The sequence below is a fragment of the Lissotriton helveticus genome, chromosome 9 (genome assembly GCF_964261635.1).
Source record: "Lissotriton helveticus chromosome 9, aLisHel1.1, whole genome shotgun sequence".
Taxonomy (NCBI): Eukaryota; Metazoa; Chordata; class Amphibia; order Caudata; family Salamandridae; genus Lissotriton; species Lissotriton helveticus.
Window position 1 is genome coordinate 1275851480 of NC_136070.1, and position 20503 is coordinate 1275871982.

Genomic DNA, 20503 nt, shown 5'->3' on the forward strand with positions numbered 1-20503 from the left:
TGCCATCTTAATACTGGTTCGAAAAGCATATTTTATTTAATCATGTATTTTTTTTAAGTTGTGGATTTCAAGAATGGCTGTGCTTGCCATAAAGGGTCCCCCACAAATTATCACCAGTGCTCCAGAATCTCAAGGGTTGTTTCCTTTCATCTTTAGAGTGCATTTGCGACGGATTTTAAATGTATGACAGACTTGAGGTGGCAGCTAAGGTGGTGTTACCTCTCTTAACACGGACTGCACTGTGCAATTCCATGGACCTGAAGTGTACGCAGATGAGGACTAGGAGATAAAATGCTGAGCATGGAACTTCGTGTTTTAAATTGCGGCTTTAGCACTTGACAAATCTCTTTCTCTCCATATACTTCACAGAGTGAACGAGGAATGAAAGCGTACTTGTGTAATTTAGAAAGAAGCGGTCTTGTCTGGAATTGTACGATCACAGGTCTCCACCTTATCACCTCCTGCTCGCTCTGATTTGGTTTCACCCAGAGTGCTTGCAGAAATGCACATACACACAAGTACACATACGCCCAAAACATGCACACCAGTCCCCACACTAACATCAAGGTCTATTTACAGCACTTTCTGTTTGAGACGTCAGTGCTGCAATGAAAATGTTCTCTGTGAAGTGATCCACAGGTGCTTTGAGCCAGGCTGATGTCACAACAAATACTTAAAATAAACCAAGTAAAAATGCCCCTCCTTTGAACAATTGGAGGATGTAAATTACGTTGTTTGCGCTAGTGCAGTTTACCGTCTTTACCAACTGCGTTGGCCCCAAAAATATTACTGCAAAACTCAAACTTTTAAATAAATAAAACAATCCCTTTTGTGGTACAAATACAGTTTCCGAAAACGATGTTTGCCTCCGGCACAGCAGGCCTCTGGAGAGGATGGGCATCTTGAAGCCAGCATGTCTGGCTGTGAGAAGACTGGACAGGCATGCTGAGGTTCTAAGAAATGTAAATATTTTAATATATCAGGAGATATTTGGCTCACAAATCCCAATCAACGTTCACTATTTTTTACCCATGGTGTCAAGTGCACAAGGCGTCTGTTTTCCATCCACATATTCCCCCCCACAAAATACAAAGACTTTCCAACAATGCATTTTTCTCTAAGAACAATATATATTTTTCCTTTTCAAAATAAATACAAACAGAAACAGTAAAATAAGATTCCAAAAGAAGGACCAGTCACATAAAACAAAACTGGCCCAGAAAGTTCTACTCGACAGTATAGTGCCTAACTCTGAAGGCATCAGACAAGTAATAAACATTGTATTGCAAAGATACAATTCGTTGTCAGTCCTGCTTAGTAAATAAAAAAAAGTCACAAGGTTAAAGTAGCATACCAATGTCATTCGCCTAAAAAATGGCTTATAGGTGAGAATAATTTAAATTCTCCTCGAATGTACACTATTTACAGTCACAAGAAGGGGGCAAAGGGCCTAGCAAAAATAATGTCAGTTAAGGGCACGGAAGCCAGGCGAAATCCCATTTTCCTTCAGATTGTCAGTTGTCTGTGGTTTGCGGGTGCTTTGTTTGGCAGTACAGCATGCAAATGTGCTGTAACCATAACATGCTTGATTCACAATTATCCTATAGCTTAAGACCCACCGGTAGCGACTTGGAAGCCACAGGCTTTCCTCCGCGCCCTCTCCAGTGAGGTCACACGTTTATCTCTGTAGCAACCACAACTTTAAGAAAAAAAAATAAACCATTATAGAGGGTGAAGCTGTCTGGATCCACTCTGCTCTTTTAATATCAGACTGGTGAGACCCCTGCAAGCTCTTTCTGAAGCTGCTCCTCCATCTTTTATGTGAGATCACATAACAAAACATATTATTATGAAAGAAATGCACACACCCATGGCCCTTGCCCCCTTCCAGTAATATTGAAAATGTAAACAATCCCTGTTTTCCTTTTTACAGCATCCTATGGCTGAAGCCCCTACCGGCTGAAGCTTGGCTGCCGGTCCTTCCAGATGTGGAAGCTCAGGATCTCTCTAGTCGTCGGCGATGAGCAGTAACAGCGTCTGTCGATTGGACGCTCACGCCAAGAGGACGAGCATGCTCTTTCTGTTGCATCACATTATCAACGGTTAACACAAAAAAATTCCTTGAATAGTACTTTTCTGACAATATACACATACATACAAAGAGGATAGGGGCTATACAGGGAAATGAATGACACGTCGTCGGCCGCAGTGTCGTCAAGTAGAAAGGCTGAACTGCATCCACATGCACCGTTAGTCGCTCTCACTGGAGTCACTTGTTTGGTCACCCTGGACTTTGTTGCGGTGCTGCATTGCACGGTGATACGCAATTTGCACAGACTTGCGGATGTTCGACTTTCGTCCCTCGAGCATTTTTTCCTTATCCATTTCCTGGTTAACGCCCAAAGGAACCAGCTTCGATCTGGGTAACCACTGCCTGCAGGTAAGAAGTAAGCAGAGCAATCAGCATTATGGATTACTGTATCTTGAAGCGGGGTCCCACGGCAGCATGCTGCACCTGGGACCCTCATCAGAGGCAGCAATATGCCTCCTCGGACACCAGCACACCACACTCTCTTGGAGCAGAAGGCAGTAAGATTCAAGCCACATCATTTCTCAACCTTTATGGGTACACATAAAGCAAAGCGGGATTTCCAATGCCAAGTCAATACACTGGGGAAACAGATACTCACCACCCAACCTACTATACATTAAAAAAAATACCTGAAGAATAGACATGTACCTCTCATTGCCACAGCTAATGCCAAGTGCTAATGATGGGCATAGCACTCTACCATTGAAAATAGAGCAGTCACAAAGGAAAATGTTACTTACCCGGTAGACATCTATTTGTGGCATGTAGGTTCTGTACATTCACATGCTTGGCATACTCCTGCCATCTAGTGTTGTTCCCAGATGTGTGGCAGGTGTTTTTCTTCGAAGGTTTGGTGAATCCTCCCCTTGCTGGTAATGCGCATGGACATCGACTCCATTGTTAGATGGTGTGGTGTTCCCAGATGTGTGGCAGTTGTTTTTCTTCGAAGGTTTGGTGACTCCTCCCCTTGCTGGTAATGCGCATGGACATCGACTCCATTGTTAGATGGTGTGGTGTTCCCAGATGTGTGGCAGTTGTTTTTCTTCGAAGGTTTGGTGACTCCTCCCCTTGCTGGTAATGCGCATTGGACATCGACTCTATTGTTAGATGGTTTTACCCGGAGTGGGCAGAATTGGGTGAGATGCAAACATATGTGTAGAAGGAGGTCTTTGCGAAAGAGGAAAGTGAGATAGAAAGATTACTGAAATGGTAACAGGTGTCAGGGGACAAGGGTGGGAGAGCATGTGAATCTACAGCACTACATGCCACAAACAGATGTGTACCTGGTAAGTAACATTTTCCGTTCGAGGCGTGTGTGGCTGTATAAACACATGCTCTGCATAGACTGGAAAGCAGTCTTCCCAACAACGAGGGCTAAACTGTGGGTGTTGCAGTAGACTGAAAAGTGTAGAGTACTGCCTGGCCAACTATGGCCCGTTGGCGGGTTAGCAAATCCACACAGTAGTGTTTTGTAGAGGTGTGTTGTGTGGACCAGGTAGTCGCTTTGCATATAGCCAATGAGGCTCCCCTTTAGCAAGTGGAGCGGGCTTTAGGAGGGAGAGATAAGATTCTCTTTGCTGCAGCATAGCAGGTTTAGATGCATTTGACTATCCATCTGGCAATGCCCTATCTAGAGAGGGCGTTTCTTTGTGGAGTTGTGTGGAAGAGACAAATAGTTACTGAGTCTTTCTGAAAGGTTTTGTCCGATCTATAGAATACACGAGGGCTTGTTTGACATCTAGTGTGGGAAGAGCCCTTTCTTCTACAGAGTCTGGCTGAGGGCAAAAAACAGAGTTCTATTGAATGGTTCGGGTGGAACTGAGGATCCACCATAGGAAGGGATTTAAAGTTAGTGCGGAGGACAACTTTGTCCCTTTGCACTTAAAGGAAAGGTTCTTCTAGGGTTAGCGCCTGGAGAGTACACCACCAAGGTAATAGCAATCAGAAATGCCACCTTCCATGAGAGGAACTGAAAGAGGCAAGACTGGAGTGACCCAAGAGTCTGGTGAGAATGATATTGGGGTTCCATGATGGAGCAGGTGGGGTCAGTGGGGGATTAACCTCCATGAAAACTTGGAGAACTGGAATTTTGAAAAAGGCGAGATGTCCTCTGTTCTGTAGGTAAGCTACCACAAAGGCTAAATAAACCCGAGAAGAGGTGAATGGCAGCCCGCAAGTTTGTAGATGCAGTAAATCGCAGACAATGTCCTGTGTATTCTAGCTGTGAGCGGGTTAATATGTTTTGAGTTACAGTAGTGGGCAAATGGTTTCCATTTGGCCTTGTAGCATCCATGGGTCTCCATGCTTCCTTCAGGCTGGGCATGCTTTCAAGAGGTAATTTGAGAGATCCAAATTCTAAGACTTCAGGAGCCAGATCGCAAGGTTGAGTGTTTTGGGTCAGGGTGCTGTATTTCTCCACGGTTCTGCATGAGAAGGTCTGGCCTGGTCGGGAGTCTCATGTGGAACCACTGAGAGTTCCAGAAGGGGTGCGAACCTTGGTTGGCGGGCCGAATTGGGGGCCTCTAGAATGAGAGTGAGGGATGTCTGCTGTAACCTTCAAACCACAAATGGAAACAGTGGGAGAGGAGGAAAAGTGTAGGTAAATGTCCTTGACCTGTTCATCCATAATGCATTGCCTTTGGTCTGTGGGTGTGGAAACCTGGATGCTAAGTCTGGGTATTTTGAGTTTTATACAGTGGCGAACAGGTCTATTTGAGGAAAGCCCAATCACTAGAAGTACCAGTGGAGGACTTGTGAGCAGAGTTCCCACTCGTAGACTTGCTTCAGCATCCAGCTGAGGTCGGCAAAGTCGTTAGCCACCCGAGGGAGGTAGTCTGCCAGTAAGTGGGTTTTGTGACTGACAGCCCATTGCCAGATGTGCTGAGTGAGCTGATAGAGCTGTGGAGACCGAGTCCCCCCCTGTTTTTGATGGTAAAACATGGCTGTGCTGTTGTCTGTCTGGATGAGGTTGACTAAGCCCACCAGATGGGCAAGGAAAGCATTCAATGCAAGGTGAACTACTAGGAATTCGCAGTAATATATGTGAAGGCCCTGGTGTTTGGATTCCCAGTGGCCTTGGACGGTCAAAGTTAGCAAATGTGCTCCCCACCCCGAGAGGGAGGCGTCTGTTGCGATGGTCTCCTGCAGAACTGGGTCTAGAAAAGGCAGCGCCTGAAACTGTTTTTTGGGATTCCACTACAGGAGAGAGTGACAAGGGTGGCGGCTGTCCAACACTAGTCTTCCCCTGGAGACCCTTATTCCGCTAAGCGTTCCTGCAATGGACACATGTGTAGCCTTGCATGGGGCACTATTTCAATGCACAAAGCCATCTTGCCTAGGAGGTGTGTAACTGTCCTGGCTGTGACCTGGTGGTCTGGTCGACAGCAGGGAAGAAGTGTCTGAACAGACAGTTTTCTTGCCTCGTTAGGGTAGGCAAGTATGCATTCAGATGTGAGGATTGCTCCTAAGTAAGGCTGAATTTGTCAGGGTTGGAGGTGGGATTTTGTGACATTATGGTAAATCCCACATTGTGTAGAAGATGTATAGTGGTCTGAGTGTGTTCGTGGCATACTTGGCGGGTGGAACTCTTGATGAGCCAGTCGTCCAGATATGGGAAGGCATGTATGTCCAGCCAACACAGGTGTGCGGCTACCACTGTGAGGACTTTGTGAATACTCTGCGTGCTGCAGTGACTGCAAAAGGGGATACCTTTAACTGATAGTGTTTCCCACTGGCCACAAACCTGAGGCAGCGCTAGTGCACTGGGTGTATTGGTATGTTAAAGTATGCGTCCTTCAGGTCGAGAGTGGTCATGAAGTCACCCTGCTGTAGAAGAGGTATAACATCCCCAAGGGTGACCATATGGAAATATTGTGAGTGGATGTATTTTAATAAGGCCTGATGGAGCCATCTTTTTTGGGAATTAAGAAGTACTGGGAGTACACTCGAGAACCTTGTTTTTGAGGGGGTACCAGCTCTATGGTGCCTTTGTGAAGGACCAATTACACTTCTTCTTTAAGCAGTTTTATGTGGTCTGCTGAAAGTCTGTCAGCGGGGTGGAATGGTGGGAGATGTGGAAGTTAGTTCCAGACACTAACCATGCTGTATTATGCCCAGCACCTACTAGTCGGAGGTGATGTTCCGCTAAGTGGGGAAGACCCGTTGCAAATGGCCAGACAGGTGTTGTGTGATCAGGGCAGGAGGTGGAAGTCAGGGTTTGGGGAGTGTGGCAGGTGTTGCTTTTGTGGAGGGATCCTTATCTCTACCTCTGGAGTCATTACGTCCATAGGTTTTTTAATTTATTTTATTTTTAAAGTTTTATACAGCGCGAACAAGATCTTTGCAGATATCAGAGCGCTTTACAAAGGCAAGGGGTAAGTGAGTGGTAGGTTAGGTACACGAGGGAGCATAGTTAGGTAGGTAAGTCATCAATACAAATAGTACAAATAAGAGGGAGCATGGACAATCAGGTAAGTCGATAATACAAGTAATACAAATGGGCAAAGAGATCAAACAAGTAGTACAGATCGACGCAGAGTCTTAAAAGGTCCAAAGTAGTAGTTCAAGTGTATTTGGCCATAAGGATAGCTTTTACTTCTTTCTTAAAAAGAGGAGTGGAGGAGATGAGCCTGGTTTCAGGAGGGAGTGAGTTCCAGATCCTAGGAGCCATTCCTGAGAAGGAGCGTTTGTAAGTTTCTTCCTTCCGGAATCTTCGAGGCTTCAGCAGAAGATTGTTTGTGCTTCTGGTGGTTCTGGAGCCGCCGGAAATTGTCAGCTTCTGAGTGAGGTAGCCGGGTGAGTTCAGGTGTACAGCCTTGTGCGTCATGCAGGCAATTTTCAGATGTATTCTGGCTTCAAAAGGCAGCCAGTTCAGGGATTTAAAGTCAGGGGAAATATGTGAGTGTTTTTTTAGATCCAGTGATGAGTCTCGCTGCCGCGTTTAGCGAAACTCTTAGGGGTGCAGTTGTAGTTAGGGGGAGACCGGAGAGGGCGATGCTGCCGTAGTCTATGCGAGGGATGACTAGTGCTTGTACTGCAGTTTGGAAGTCTTTGGCTGGGAGGAAGGGTTTAAGTTTCCTCAAGGTATTTATTTGGAGGTTCGCTCCCTTAGTTGCCTTGCTGATATGCTGCTGCATGTTGAGATTGGCGTCAAGTGTTATGCCTAAAGATTTTGCTGAATCCACGATGGTCGGTTGGATATGGAGTGCAGTTAGGTGCTTTAGCCAAGTTTGAGTGGTAGAGATTTTCGCGGGAGGTGAGATCAGAAGGAACTCAGTTTTCATAGCATTGAGTTTGAGGTGGTTATCGGCAAGCCAGGATTGGGTGCTTCTGATCGTTGAGTTCAGAAGCATAATGTCTTTGGGGGATTGTAGTTTGAGATATAGTTGGGCGTCATCGGCGTACATGTGAAAGTGTACATTGGATGCTTGTAGCAAGGTGGTGAGAGGTTCCATAACTAGGTTGAACAAAGTTGGGGATAGGGAGGATCCTTGGGGGACACCTAACGATACAGGTACTGGAGAGGACATCAAGTTGTTGCTCTTGAATTTCTGAGACCGGTTGTGTAGAAAGGAAGTGAACCACTGGAGAACAGTCCCAGAAAGACCCATTCTTGAGTTTAAGAGTTCGAGTAAGTTCTCATGTTTAACAGTGTCGAATGCTGAAGAGAGATCAAGAAGGATGAGGAGGCAGGTATCGTTTTGATCTAAAATTTGGAGGGCGTCGTCAATTATATGAGTCATAGCAGTTTCGGTACTGTGCCCTGCTCGGAAGCCTGATTGATGAGGGTTGAGATCAAACTGATCAATGTGTTTCGTCAATTGTAGTTGTACGCACAACAGTTTGGCGAGAGTGGGAATGTTGGTAATAGGACGGTAATTGTTTAGATCAGTGGGGTCGGCTGTTAGTTTCTTTAGTAAAGGTGTGACTTTTCTAACTGAGGGAGTCAGAGATGGATCCTTGTTGAAGTGAGCTGTTGATAATTTTAGTCCAGAGTGGGAGGAGCAAAGGGGTGAAGTCTTTTACAGTGCTAGCAGGAAGAGTGAGTGATTGGATGGTTTCAAGGTGCTGAGTAGTCTGTCAATTTCTTCTTCAGAGTAAGTGCCAAAGGATGACCATGTCACATTGTTTTTTTGGTTCAGTGGGTGTTATGCAGTGGGGTTTGGAGTAAAGGCTTGCGTCAATGAGGAGATCGCTCCTTATGTTGTCAGTTTTTTGGTTAAAGAAAGCAGAGAAATCTTCACAGGAAGGTTCATCGCCCATAGTGCCGACTGATTGGGGTTGTTCCTTGGATTGTGTTTTGATTAGTTCAAACAGTTTTCTTGGACGTTTTTTTGCTTGGTCGAGCTGGAGTCTGAAGAAATCTGATTTTGAGCGTTTTATTTTCCTGAAGTAGGTGTTTCTCTTTTTCTTCAGAATTTTTAGGTGCAGTGCCGAGGGAGCAGATCTCCAGGTGCGCTCTGCCATTCGCATGGCCCGTCTATCTTCATTGAGACTCCCGTCGTACCATGGGTTGGAGATCTTGGTGGAGACTCTTTTCAGTTGCATCGGTGCAGCCTCATTGATTATTGAGGTCATAGCGTTGAGATAGTGGTCAGTTAAGTATTGAACGTCAGTAACGCCGGTAGGGGGAAGTAGGAGATTGCAGCTGTTAGGGGGTAAAGAGTTTGGATTGAGTTTCTTCAGGTCTCTTTTCCAAACTTTGGGCTTGGAGGATTGGACCGGGTTAAGTTTAACTTTTTCATTGATGAAGAATGTGACAATATGGTGATCTGACCAGTCACAGGGTTGGATTGAATCAAGTTGAATAGTGGCTTCTTTGGAGATGATAAGGTCGAGGATAGAGCCTTTGTCATGGCTTGGACTGTTGCAAATTTGGGTGAGGTCAAAAGCGTTAAGGACATTTTTGAGGCTATTTACCACTGCGTCACTGCAATCATTCCAGTGAAGATTGTAATCGCCAAGGAAAATTTGTGTGTTTTAGCGTCCTGAGTTGGTTGAGATTGTGTCCATGAGTTGTTGGAAGAAGGTGAGGTTGTCCCCAGGTGGGTGGTAGATGATGTGTAGTGAACATACAGGTTTGTTTTCGCTGATGACATCAAGGCAGATGTATTCACAGGAGGTAAGAGAGGGGGCGGTGACGTTATTAACTGTTAGGTGCCTCTGGAGAAACCTTTACACGAGGGTGCAGGGTTTGTGGGTGATTGAATGCCGTGAAGTCTTCAGGGGAAGTTTGTTTCAAACTTCCATGGAAGCGAGTGCGGTGAAAGGAACCTCGAAAAGTGGGTGTTTAAAGGGCACACCTAGCCTTTGCTGTCTCAGTATCTCTTTTTCATCTTTTGAAAGATTTGGTTCACCTGGAGCCTAAAAAGATGTTGACCATAAAAAGGAAGGGCTAGCAAGTAATGCTGTACCTCTGGTTTGAACCCGGATATACGCAGCCATGCACGGCATCTGAGAAGGAGGCTTGAGTTAATACCCCAAAGAGCAGTGTTGGCGGTGTCAAGGCACATTGTATGGCGGTGATGGAGATTAATATCCCTCCAGAAACCAACTCATGCCCCCTTTTCCTGTGTTCCCCAGAAGGGTCTGAAGGAGCTCCTCCATTTCATCCCAAGTGTCTGTCGTATAAGCCCAAGAGAACTATAGAATTGGCAAGACCGCAGTGGCTAGCGGACTGTGTAGCTACTCTTTCCCTGCAGCGCCTAGTCTTTTACTTTCTTTATCCAGTTATTTGTGAGCCGGCCCTCTTCCGCACCGCATGAACCACAAGAGAGGCTGGGGTAAGCTGACCTCTATTGTAGGGAGGATCTGAGGGGCACGCTCTATACTTTGTATCAACTTGGGGAGTAATTACCTGAGCACAGTCAGGGTCCGGGAAAATGGTCATGCTGGTTATATTTCTGGGTCGTTGTCTGTTGGGGGCTAAGCATCACAAGTGTCCCAGGGGTCTGGTCGTGGGTAAATGGGAGTATGGCCCCCCCATCTATATATTCCCAGTGTATGGGTGTGGTGACCCCTGTGGAGTGTTAGAAAGTGGGTCCCCATGTGAGGAGTGAGGGGAAGGATACTCTTGTGTGGCCCGTCTTGGTGATGGTGAAGCTGGTAGCGGACTGGAGGCCGTGTCCTTCTAATTCCTTTCTTTAGGAGCTGGGGCTTCATCCAGGGCTTCCTGGAAAGAAAGCTGCCTTTTTGGTGGCTGTATGGCAGCTCCAAGTGGGTGGGCGATGATCCAGCCCGTCTAAGGATGGATCGCCAAATGTCTGTCAGGCAACAATCTCCTATTGAAGCTGATGGAGGAGTGGCTTGACTGTTACCTGTGGGAACCAAAAAGAGTACCGACGACAGTCTTGAACCAAGGCACACGTCCATACCCGTTAGCGGAAAGAAAACAATCTAACAATGGAGTCGACGCACATGTGCATTACCAGCAAGTGGAGGAGTCACCGAACCTCATGACTTGAAAGACTTCTTAGAAGAAAAACAACTTGCACACATCTGGGCCCAACACCAGATGGGTATGCACAGTATGTGTGGCTACAGCTACGCATGCCTCGAACATTACATTTCCTGGATACCTAGAAAAGAGGCTTACACGCTAAGATAGCAGAGGATGGACAAGGTCCCTTGCCGATGCAGTACTGAGAGTTTCCTACAATAAGTTTAATAGCAGACGGATGGGTCTGTGAGGCACTGCATTTGAAAGGACTATAATTCTGTAAGAAATATATACTTATAACAACACTGATTCGACTTGTTCATCATTACTACAGATTATCAGTGCGTCATTTTCCAGGGTGAGGCAACTGAAAGAGAGTTGAAATAGACAGGGTGCATTTTTTCTATGGACCCAACTACTTAGCTACGCAAAGCAGTAGTCTCCGGGGGACTCCATGGGAATTTAAGTGCGTGAAATGTGTCCATCTCATCTGTCGCGCGTTTGCACAGACAAGACTTTCTGCAATTTAAGTCACCTCTTAAAGAGCTTCCTTCCCCATTCCTGTAACATCAGTCATCAAAGAGCACTTTTACCATGGGGAAAACCTCCTCTGCTTGCAGCGTAACCTACAAAACTGCACGTCAGGCACTTACCAGGTACGCTTATTGTCAAAGAACAGAACAAGATAGAGGTGCTCCCGTGCTTCCTGCGTCATCTGCTCACCCAGCTTCAGCACTTCCACTGGCGGAACAGGGATGGGGACGCCATGATGGAACACGCCTTCCCTTGGCATTTTTGGATCAATAATCTGTGCGGGGAGTAAACATATCAACACGGCAAAAGCAAATTAGAACCTGCTCATCAGTACGGAGATCATGTTTGGGAGATTTCCCCCCTAGACCAAGCTGCTCAGCAGAAGTGGACAGGTGACTGCCAAACCAAAGCTTCCTGCGATTGGCCAAATACGATCATAAGTGGTAACAAGGATTGCAGTAGCGCTTTAACCTGGTTTCGTTGATACCAAATTCAGTTTCTATGTTGACAACTATACTGAGCATGGAAAAACCATCATATTTCTAAGTCTGGATATGCAATATTACCACATTTCTTCTTTCCGATGTAACATTTTTTGTGTTGTTGCCCGAGGTCAGTTATCTGCAAACCCCGGGTACAAAGATCCCATTAGAAACTCGACAACGACATCATTTTCTTTGCATGCAATGCATTTTCAAATGTGTTAAACTCTTTGGTATCTTGTCCTAGTTAAAGAACCCATTTGTGAATGTTTAACTCAAATTAGTCCATGCTTATTTAAATGAAAGTTTTTGTTTGGTGATTGCCAACTACCCTGTAAGGAAATTGTTCAAAAAGTTACATTTTAAAGGAGTAGGAAGCATTTTGTTTGCGTATCCAAAACAGGGCTAGGAAATTCATAAAAATGTTACTAGCCCTGCAGGTTCAGTAACGTGAAAAATCGACTAGATTGCTGAACTGATCTTAATGCGATTCTCACACAGTTCACTTTATAAAATCCTTTACCTTCAGTCACAGAAATAAAATTAAATGTAGGAAGACAAACTGACTTTTGACTTCTGAAAGCCGAGCAAATGTGAAAAGATCAGATTTAATGGCATCTTTATTGTTCATTCACTTTATGAGCAATAAAGATGCCTTTAAATCTGATCTTGTCACATTTGTTGGCTTTCAGAGGCAGAGGTCAAAAGTCAGTTTATCTTCCTACATTTACTTTTCTTTCTGTGACTTAAGTTAGAGGATTTTCAGCTCACCTGTAAGGATGAGTAGGCCCTAAAAATATCTCGTCCTGAATAAATCTGGCTCGTCATAGCGAGTGGACAAGTAGATTTTTCGAGCCCAAGATTATACTTCGCATTTGCATGTTTAGGCTAAATAAATATTTCAACAAAGTTTGGAAAAATTGTGAATTCATTTTGAAAATAAAACAGTTGTCATCAGTAAATCGAGGATAGGGGAGGCACATTCTCCAATGGAGGAGGGTACTATGTGTTTCTGGCATGATAAGATGAAAACTCAGCAGAAAAAAAGCCCAAGTGTTAGTGAGAACTCCCCAACTTTTCAACGCTACACTACATTTTTCTGTCAAAAGACTTGCTACTCCATGACTGATTGTTCAAAATAAAACCTTGGCTAAGTGACAAAACACCCAAGTGACTGGTAACCTTGTAAGTTATTTAACTTAACCTTCGAGCTAATGCCTACTTAACTGACTGCAAGCATTTTGGCTCCGTCGATGCTCATTTTGCCATGGCTGTTTTACCAACTTTATTGTTGCGCAAGCTCCCGAGCACTTGTCAATCTTAAACACTGGCTGAAAGCAAACATACTTGTTGGTCTGAAAAAAAAACACATTGCTGTTCACATTCCCAGCACTTGAGAACTACTTTGCTTGCAGATGTGCACTTTGTGAAATGTCAAAATAGCATCACTTAAAGGGAAGTTAGCTAATGGTTGAAGTGGGCTGACCCAATTAAAAAAATTAAAAAAAATTAAAAAATTAGACCTATGACAGTTCCTGGTTGGCTGCTTCACAGCTTCGACAACACGGTTCTGTCTGGCATCTCAGTCATCAGTAAGTCATAGGTTTGGGCATCTGGCACTGCTCCTCTCATACTGCCTTCATCCACCTCTTACGAATTCAACACTAGCGAGCGCAGTTTTTTATTTTGTAGAGCGCGTAGTCACCCGGAGGTATCCCAGCGCTAAAAAATCTTATCTCCTGAGTACAGTGGACCAAGGGAGGGGGAGAGGGAAGGAGGGACAAGGAAGAGGACGGGGAGGGCGGAACAAGGAACAAGATAAGGGCCAGGAGTGATTCACTGTGGGAAGAGGTGGGTTTTGAGCTGTTTCCTAAACCGGAGGTATTGAGGTTCGAGACGCAGGGCTCGGGGGAGAGTGTTCCAAAGTCGTGCAGTCTGGACTGAGAAACGCCTTCCTCCCGATCGAGCTCTCTTGAATTTGGGGGCAACAATGAGGTTTTCGGTGTCAGAACGGAGAGGTCTTGAGGATTTGTAAGGGGCGATGAATTTCTTGAGAGCAGGGGGGCCTTGATTTCGTCGTAGTTTGTGGGCCAGACACAGGGCCTTGAATTTGACCCGCTCTCTTATGGGGAGCCAGTGGAGGAGTTTTAAGGCCGGTTTGGCCGACGCTCTGGCAGGGGTATTCGTGAGGATACGGGCCGCGGTATTCTGAATTCTTTGAATTCAGAATACCGCAGTTGAATGTCCAGATGCAGTATGAATAAGCATTTACAAGTAGCAGCGTTAATAGGTACCCTCTGTGCACACCAGGAGCTATGAAGTTATCCCCAACTCTGCTCACCTTCTACCCAGCTCTCGGACTGATTCCAGGAAGAATCCTCACTAGTCAGGACAAATTGCGAACCTGCAACAATAGTTTTACAACTTGAAACTATTCTAGATTCACATGTTTGCATTATTCTGCCAGACAGTGGTTAGGTCCAGAAAGTTCTTTAAAAACAAAGTGTCAACTTTTTGGGTGTCGACCAAAGACAGAGTAATTACCTCTCAGATGACATCTACTGTAAATTCACTATAAAATTGTGTGTGACTACCATCTTTAGAGTCATGTGTCTGTTTGCTTGTTTTTACATACTCCTGCGAGTGGCTATGGCTGGGGGAGGAAAGACAGAAGGATATCCCTCAGAGAAGGTTTTCCTCAATCCCCCACCAACTACACCTAAAGCAGCGTTCTGGAAGACAACTATGGCGTCGGACAGATCTCTCCCATGCAAGTACCAATGACTGCAGAGGAATCACCGTACAGCTCTCGTGTGCCAATGTGTGACCAGGAGAATACAGGAAGTCAGCAGACCTAGCATGTGCAAGACCATCAGGACTGAACTCGTGCACCTTCCTGAAAAGCTGGGACCATTACATTGATGTTTTTCGGATCCTTTGAGAAGGAAAGACTCAGTAGCATAGTGTACAAGACAGGCACTATGATTAGGAGATGGGAGAACTCCAGGTGAGATTTGAGCCTGTTAATAGAAAAGCACAGGTCGAACAGCAAAGGTGCTCTCGACTGCAGATGATGTGCCACCAACTCAGGCCTCTCAGCTTTGATCAACCAGTTGTCCAGGTTTGGGAAAACTAGGATCAGTGAACGTCTGAAATGTGATCTAAATGCTGTCATTATCTTGGTGTAGATCCGACATGCTGACGTCCAAAAAGAAGAACCAAAAATTGGTAAAACGTAGAGCCCACTACAAACCACTGTTGTTTAAGCCTAGGGATCTAGCATTCACCCTGCTGGCCTTAAACGTCTCCAAGGGAGAGACAGCTTTGTCACCTAAGAGGCGGGAGCCATCAAAAGGAAGATATATAAGCATGACTCACACATATGATGAAAATCGCAACATGTGCAACCAAGTGTGGTGGTGACCGAAGACCCCATGGAACAGGCCACTGAGCCAGCAGTATCTAGTTCAGTTTTACCGATATGCCGAGAGGCATCCCTAACAACCACCGAAATATGGGCCTTGAAGTCTTCAGGGAGTTAGGTACGACTAAGCTGAGCCATATCTACAGGGCATGTGATCGCTGGCTAGGACGCATAAAGTGTTTAGGGATTTCAACGCCATATTGCCAGCAGAAAAGGTTTTTATGCGTCCAGACTCTTAGACTTCCTGTCTGATAGGGGAGTTGGGAAAGTTCCACACTCCTGCCCTGAAGAACCAGAAGCTTGGATCAAGAAGCTGTGTGGAGAGGGGTATGCAGTCAAGCAGTCAAGAAGGGGAGATTCCCAAGGGCCGGGGAACATCATCTTCCCACCAACCTATCCATTGCGGAACAGAACAAGGATTTGTTTAAGTGCAGCAATAGCCGAGAAGAAGGGGAAGAGGGTGCACCACTACCATCAAAACATTAACCGCTGTATCGATGGGAAGCAAAGATAGCTGCAAACCTCTGCTGCTGTCCTCATCGCCGAGTAAAAGGATGCAACTTCCGGAGGAGTAAGCGTTAAAGGGAACTCCAACTCCGGCGAGGAATCCAGGCGATTGGCTGATGTGAGACCAGCTAACTCCACAGCTGGGCCAATGGGACCCTTATCCAGCCCCTCTCCAGTCTCAAAGGTCCAGTGGGTTAGCATCTGCTACAAAGGGGTCATAAAAAGCATGGCCATAAAGTTGCTCTTCTTGCCAGTACTCCTCCTTCAACAGTCACAGGGCCCCCTTCTAGATCTGTGCCCCTCTGTGGAGTGCACTTGCTCAAATTCTGTGGGAGCTGGTGGTGCAGAGCTCAGCGCTGGTGGGGTGAGGGGTACAGAGATCTAAGGAGACTGTGAGCAACATTTTCAGCACCCCAAAACGAATTGTTAGTCTCTGCTAATGAAGGACAACTATCATGACAAGCGTCTAGAAATACACAGCAGTGGCTGCACTAACAAGGGTAAATTAATGACGGTCACTTAAGTAATTGCATTTACCTTGATGCATTGGGGCACACAGAGCTAGGATGTGAGGCAGTGTGCTCCCTCCCTCCTTTTGATTTACCAACTGAAGTTTTGCACGTCTAACACTGCATAGGTGTGTTTTCTTCTTTTCTGCACAATAAATGTAGTGCATGGTAAGGAAAATGCTCTACGGTGCAGCAGGCCCCATACAAAAATCAAAACATCTCACCTAAGATATGAAATGGTGAGGTACTGGTGGTTTTGCACTGTCACATGATGCAACGGCACTCAGTAGAGTAACAAACCCTGAAAGGCACTATGTTAAATGGAGATCTTGAAAATAGCGACTATCTTGCTCTCCGAGGATATGGGATTCTAATTATTGGAGTAAGTCATAAAAACGTGGTACTTGTTGTAGTAGTATTATTAGGTTTAGGTTCCATTTGTCACTTGGGACACTATGCACAAATGTTGTTTTGATGTATAATGTTTACTCCTAACTTTATTGTTTAAAAAATCCATAAAATATACTACACTGGAATCGGTGTGTTAGTAGTTACTTCGCGCTCTGCCATTATCTAACCCTCTATATTACGATTGTGCTTATGTATCATTACCTCATAATATATCGTTCCACAGGAACCACTGTTTTCCCTATATAACTATTACCCTGGTTTCTTAGTGAGTAGGGTTCCTCTGTTTCTCTGAGGCTTTAGTAGTAGAGCGCGCACACGGAGCACTCGTGAGAGTGCGCCACCACTCAACAGTGTAAACTTGTGTGCGAGATGGATAGTCTGATCTGCACATCATCAAGCTTTATACCCGGACATCAGCCGCCTCCGTCACACGTTTACTGGGATGCACAAGTATGCAAAAAAAGCTACATAGAACACACAACAACCTTACTGATGAGCTATATTATGAAATCATAAACACCAGGTGATAAAGATTAACTACCAGTGCAGGGTACGACGGGTATCCTCGGCACTTTGCCCACACCAGGTCCAAGGAATCGAGAGGTGAGTCTTCATCCTCCGAGAGCCACCCTGATCCTCGTGACATTGATTTGCGCATCACTACACAAAGAAAAAGAAAGACAAAAAGCCTCAGGTTATTTTTGTTACTGAATACTTGTCGTCCGTACAAATGCTAATCTGAAGATAACTTAATACTTGCCAGGAGGTCGCCCTATTTTATTCCTAACCTTGCATGTTCTCCATAAGTTAAGAGTTACCTTCAACGTGCCAATGCCAGCATTTTCGTATGGGTACCCGCTTATGCCAAGAATTACATACAATATCCCCGTACCAGAATTTGCATTGATACCGCCAATATATCATGGGTGGGCCCATATGTTAAAAATTACCGCCAGTACTTCAGAGCCAACATTTTATCATTGTTTGCTTCCCCCAGCCTTCCCTTCAGCCCCAATATACCATGGCTGCTCTCTGAGGCAAAGAATTAACTCCAGTATGCCATCACTCTGCAATAAGTGCCCTCTTATGTCAAGCATTTCAGGGTCTGCGTGATGCCATGGGAGCCCTCACCGATGTCAAGTATTACCTTTAAAGTCCCAGCTCCTGCACGGTCTTGGGTCCCCTATGCCATGATGTTCCTCCAGTATACCAGCGTTCGCTTTTTTCAACAGGCGCTCCCCAATGCCAATGATTACTTCTAGTATGTCAGGGCCAAAACAATATTCAATATGCCTTCACTCACTCACTCATTTATTTATTCATTCGCACATTCTTAATTGTCACTGATTCCCTCACGTTCACTCTCATTGGCACACTTGAACACACACTCTCCCTTGATCTAAGTCCCTCTCAATTACTCACAAACACTGTCATGCAGAGAAAAACAATATTTTGTAACCACCTTTCTTCCTTTGTTGTCAACTTGGAGGCTCCAAAGTAGCAGCAGAGCGGGAATCCCACGCTGGCCATTGGAACCAGCAGCCCATGATTCCCAATGAGGAGCCAGACAGAGCAGCGGGCTAGGTTTAAAAAGGGAGGACCCACCTCAAATCATCTCCCAGGTTCTTGGAAGGACTGGACAGTGCTGGGCATCCTGCCCCTGCTGCTCTGTGAGGCTCATCACTGGCATCAGGGATGCAATGATGTGTGCTCCGACAGCCTCAATTTAGCAGTTCTACTGTGCTCCCAAGGCATGTGCTGCATGTCTGCTAAGTAAAATACATTTTGCAAGAGTTTTAGGTTCATAGTTGAACTATGCCCCTCACATGAGCAATCCAGACATCCAACTACAGAGTTCTGTGTTTTTAAACAACAGTCAGTAGGTGGATCGTGTTGAGCCCCCTCAGCCCACCTTGAATCATCAGAAGATTAGAGAAGAGGTAGAAAGTCCCGACCTGTGTACCGGCAAGGTGTTCATGAAAACATGAAAGATGTGTTTAAATTAACACCACTCAGTTAAATCATTAGCAGTATGGGGCAGAGACAAAAGCAGTAAATGGCGACTCATAGGAGGCAGGGCTGTGCCCTCAAGCCCCTGGCAAGGCGCCAACACAGGTCCTCTCTTTGCACCAGCAAATACAACAAAGAGCTGATCACCCACACAGTACTCCATAGTCCTTATTAATATAGACAAGTACTTTCTCTTTCATGCTGTGGAATGCACTAAGTGCAAAGGGTATGCCCACAGTAGTGCTCACTGTGACATATGGCTCAAGCTCTACCTTAGTAACAAGACCCAAGAAGTCCCAGGCTGGGATTGCTTGTGTTCCTGTCCAGAGAGGACTTGGCTTGGCAGTTTGAGATGAACTGTTCCTATGGACTGATTTGCAAATAGCTGGATCAGATTTGTGGTGTAACTTAGGAAACAAACTATAGACTGGAGTGGAGTCTGAGTATTTGCCGTTGACTTATTAACTCAAGCATTCCATTCATCACTTTTTTTTGTTTTCCTCAATGTAGAAACTAAGGGCCCAGTTAGGATCCACCTAGTGTAGCCTCTCATCCTCCTTGAAAAATAGCCATGGAGAGACCACCATCAGGAGCGTGACAGGCAGCCCCACATGAAAGGGTGACAGAGTAGTGGTAACGAGCATAAAAGAGACGGGCAGTACAACACTGATCTGACCATCCCTGTAGGTGACATCAGCGGTCTATCGATGACTGCTAGTCTGTCTCACTTTAACTTGCTGCCTCTCAAATTATCGCGGCATGATGCAGTACAGAGTTTGTGCCTACGCTTGGCCACCTTTGAGGAAATGAAAGCAGAGTGGCCACAAATCACTGCTCAAAAGTAGACTCTCACAGGCATATAGCAGTGGGTAACTTCTATTTAAGGAGAGCATAGGTTCTGCTTCATACCAACTGGATTATTGGATCAATTCATTGCCATTCCTTATAAACACACATACAGCAGCAAAAGTCCTTCTGACTACATCTTCACTATGTAAAGATCTCCAGTTATTACATATGTAAACAATTGCTAACAAAACATTCCAATGACTACGCATCAACAGCAGTTTTAAAGTCTTAATTTGTCTTTTTTGCTGACAGTTGGATTCTATTCTAACTGGACCATAAACCAATGCACTCCCTACAATACTAAACTTAATTCAGACAAGACTACTACATTTCTTTCAACATAACATCTAAAGAATGGCAACAGTGCATTTGTAGTTTTGCATCTGTGTTCTGACGGCTGCCTTACTAAATACTCACAGCCATGTCCAACTCCTCGCCCGCTACCTGCAGTGTACGACTCATTTTCAGTACCAGACGTTTCTTCACTGCTGTAATCTTGGAAGCTCTCACGGGAAAAGGAGGGCTTCCCCCTGCCCTGCTTTGAAGGGGTTGTACTGGAAAGAAAGAAAAAGTCACAGAGATCTTTAGTGTCTTAATTCAGGCTCACACCCACTACCCCAATCTGAACGCACAAACATCGTTTGAGAATACATTGCCGCACACATGCAAATACATTTGCATTCATAGGGATATTAACGCTGTTAAACTCCAAAGTAAGAAGAATAGGAGACACTCCGGTCAGCAATTGTATGAAAGACGGAAAAAGCAAAATTCAAACTTTTTACTGAAACAGCTTGCATTACTGTCGGTAGACAATTGCCCCTTTTTGGCATGGTCACCCCCACTTTTGGTCTGGTATTTAATGTGATTTTGACTGGAAGTGCACGGAGTTCCTGCCAACCAGGTTCCCTGTGCCAGATTCCTTTACCAAAAACTGCAACTGTTTCCCCAATTGGCAATAGCTTTAGCACCCCATGTAAGTCCCTAGTAAATGGTACCCTTGGTACCCTGGGCACGGAGTACTAAAGCGGGTCTCTAATTGCTGCAGCATGAATTTTGCCACCTTAAGAGACCCTTCACCAAGCACAGGTATACTTCCACTGCAGGCTGTGGGTCTTGGTGCAAACACAACACGGCACACATCCCTGTGTAAATCCATCTAATCTGGAGCGCAGTTGCGCTGTCCCAGTCACACAGCGTTATGCATTAATATTCATAGAGACTCAATTTTCGCTGTGTAATCCATTT

The 20503-nt window shown here is 45.3% G+C and overlaps 1 protein-coding gene across 2 annotated transcripts in view; it reads right to left on the minus strand.

Annotated features, from left to right (window-relative positions):
* Positions 1-1110: 1110 nt before the first annotated feature.
* The window catches only part of BRPF1 (bromodomain and PHD finger containing 1), a 213325-nt gene continuing 193932 nt past the window's right edge, over positions 1111-20503 (minus strand). For both annotated transcript variants that reach the window (XM_078661854.1, XM_078661853.1), the window contains 4 exons: positions 19673-19809; positions 16938-17056; positions 11183-11337; positions 1111-2434 (listed from right to left, as the gene is read on the minus strand). In XM_078661854.1, the coding sequence (XP_078517980.1) occupies positions 2251-2434; positions 11183-11337; positions 16938-17056; positions 19673-19809 (595 nt within the window). In that variant the 3' untranslated portion in view covers positions 1111-2250. The remainder of the gene's footprint in view (positions 2435-11182; positions 11338-16937; positions 17057-19672; positions 19810-20503) is intronic.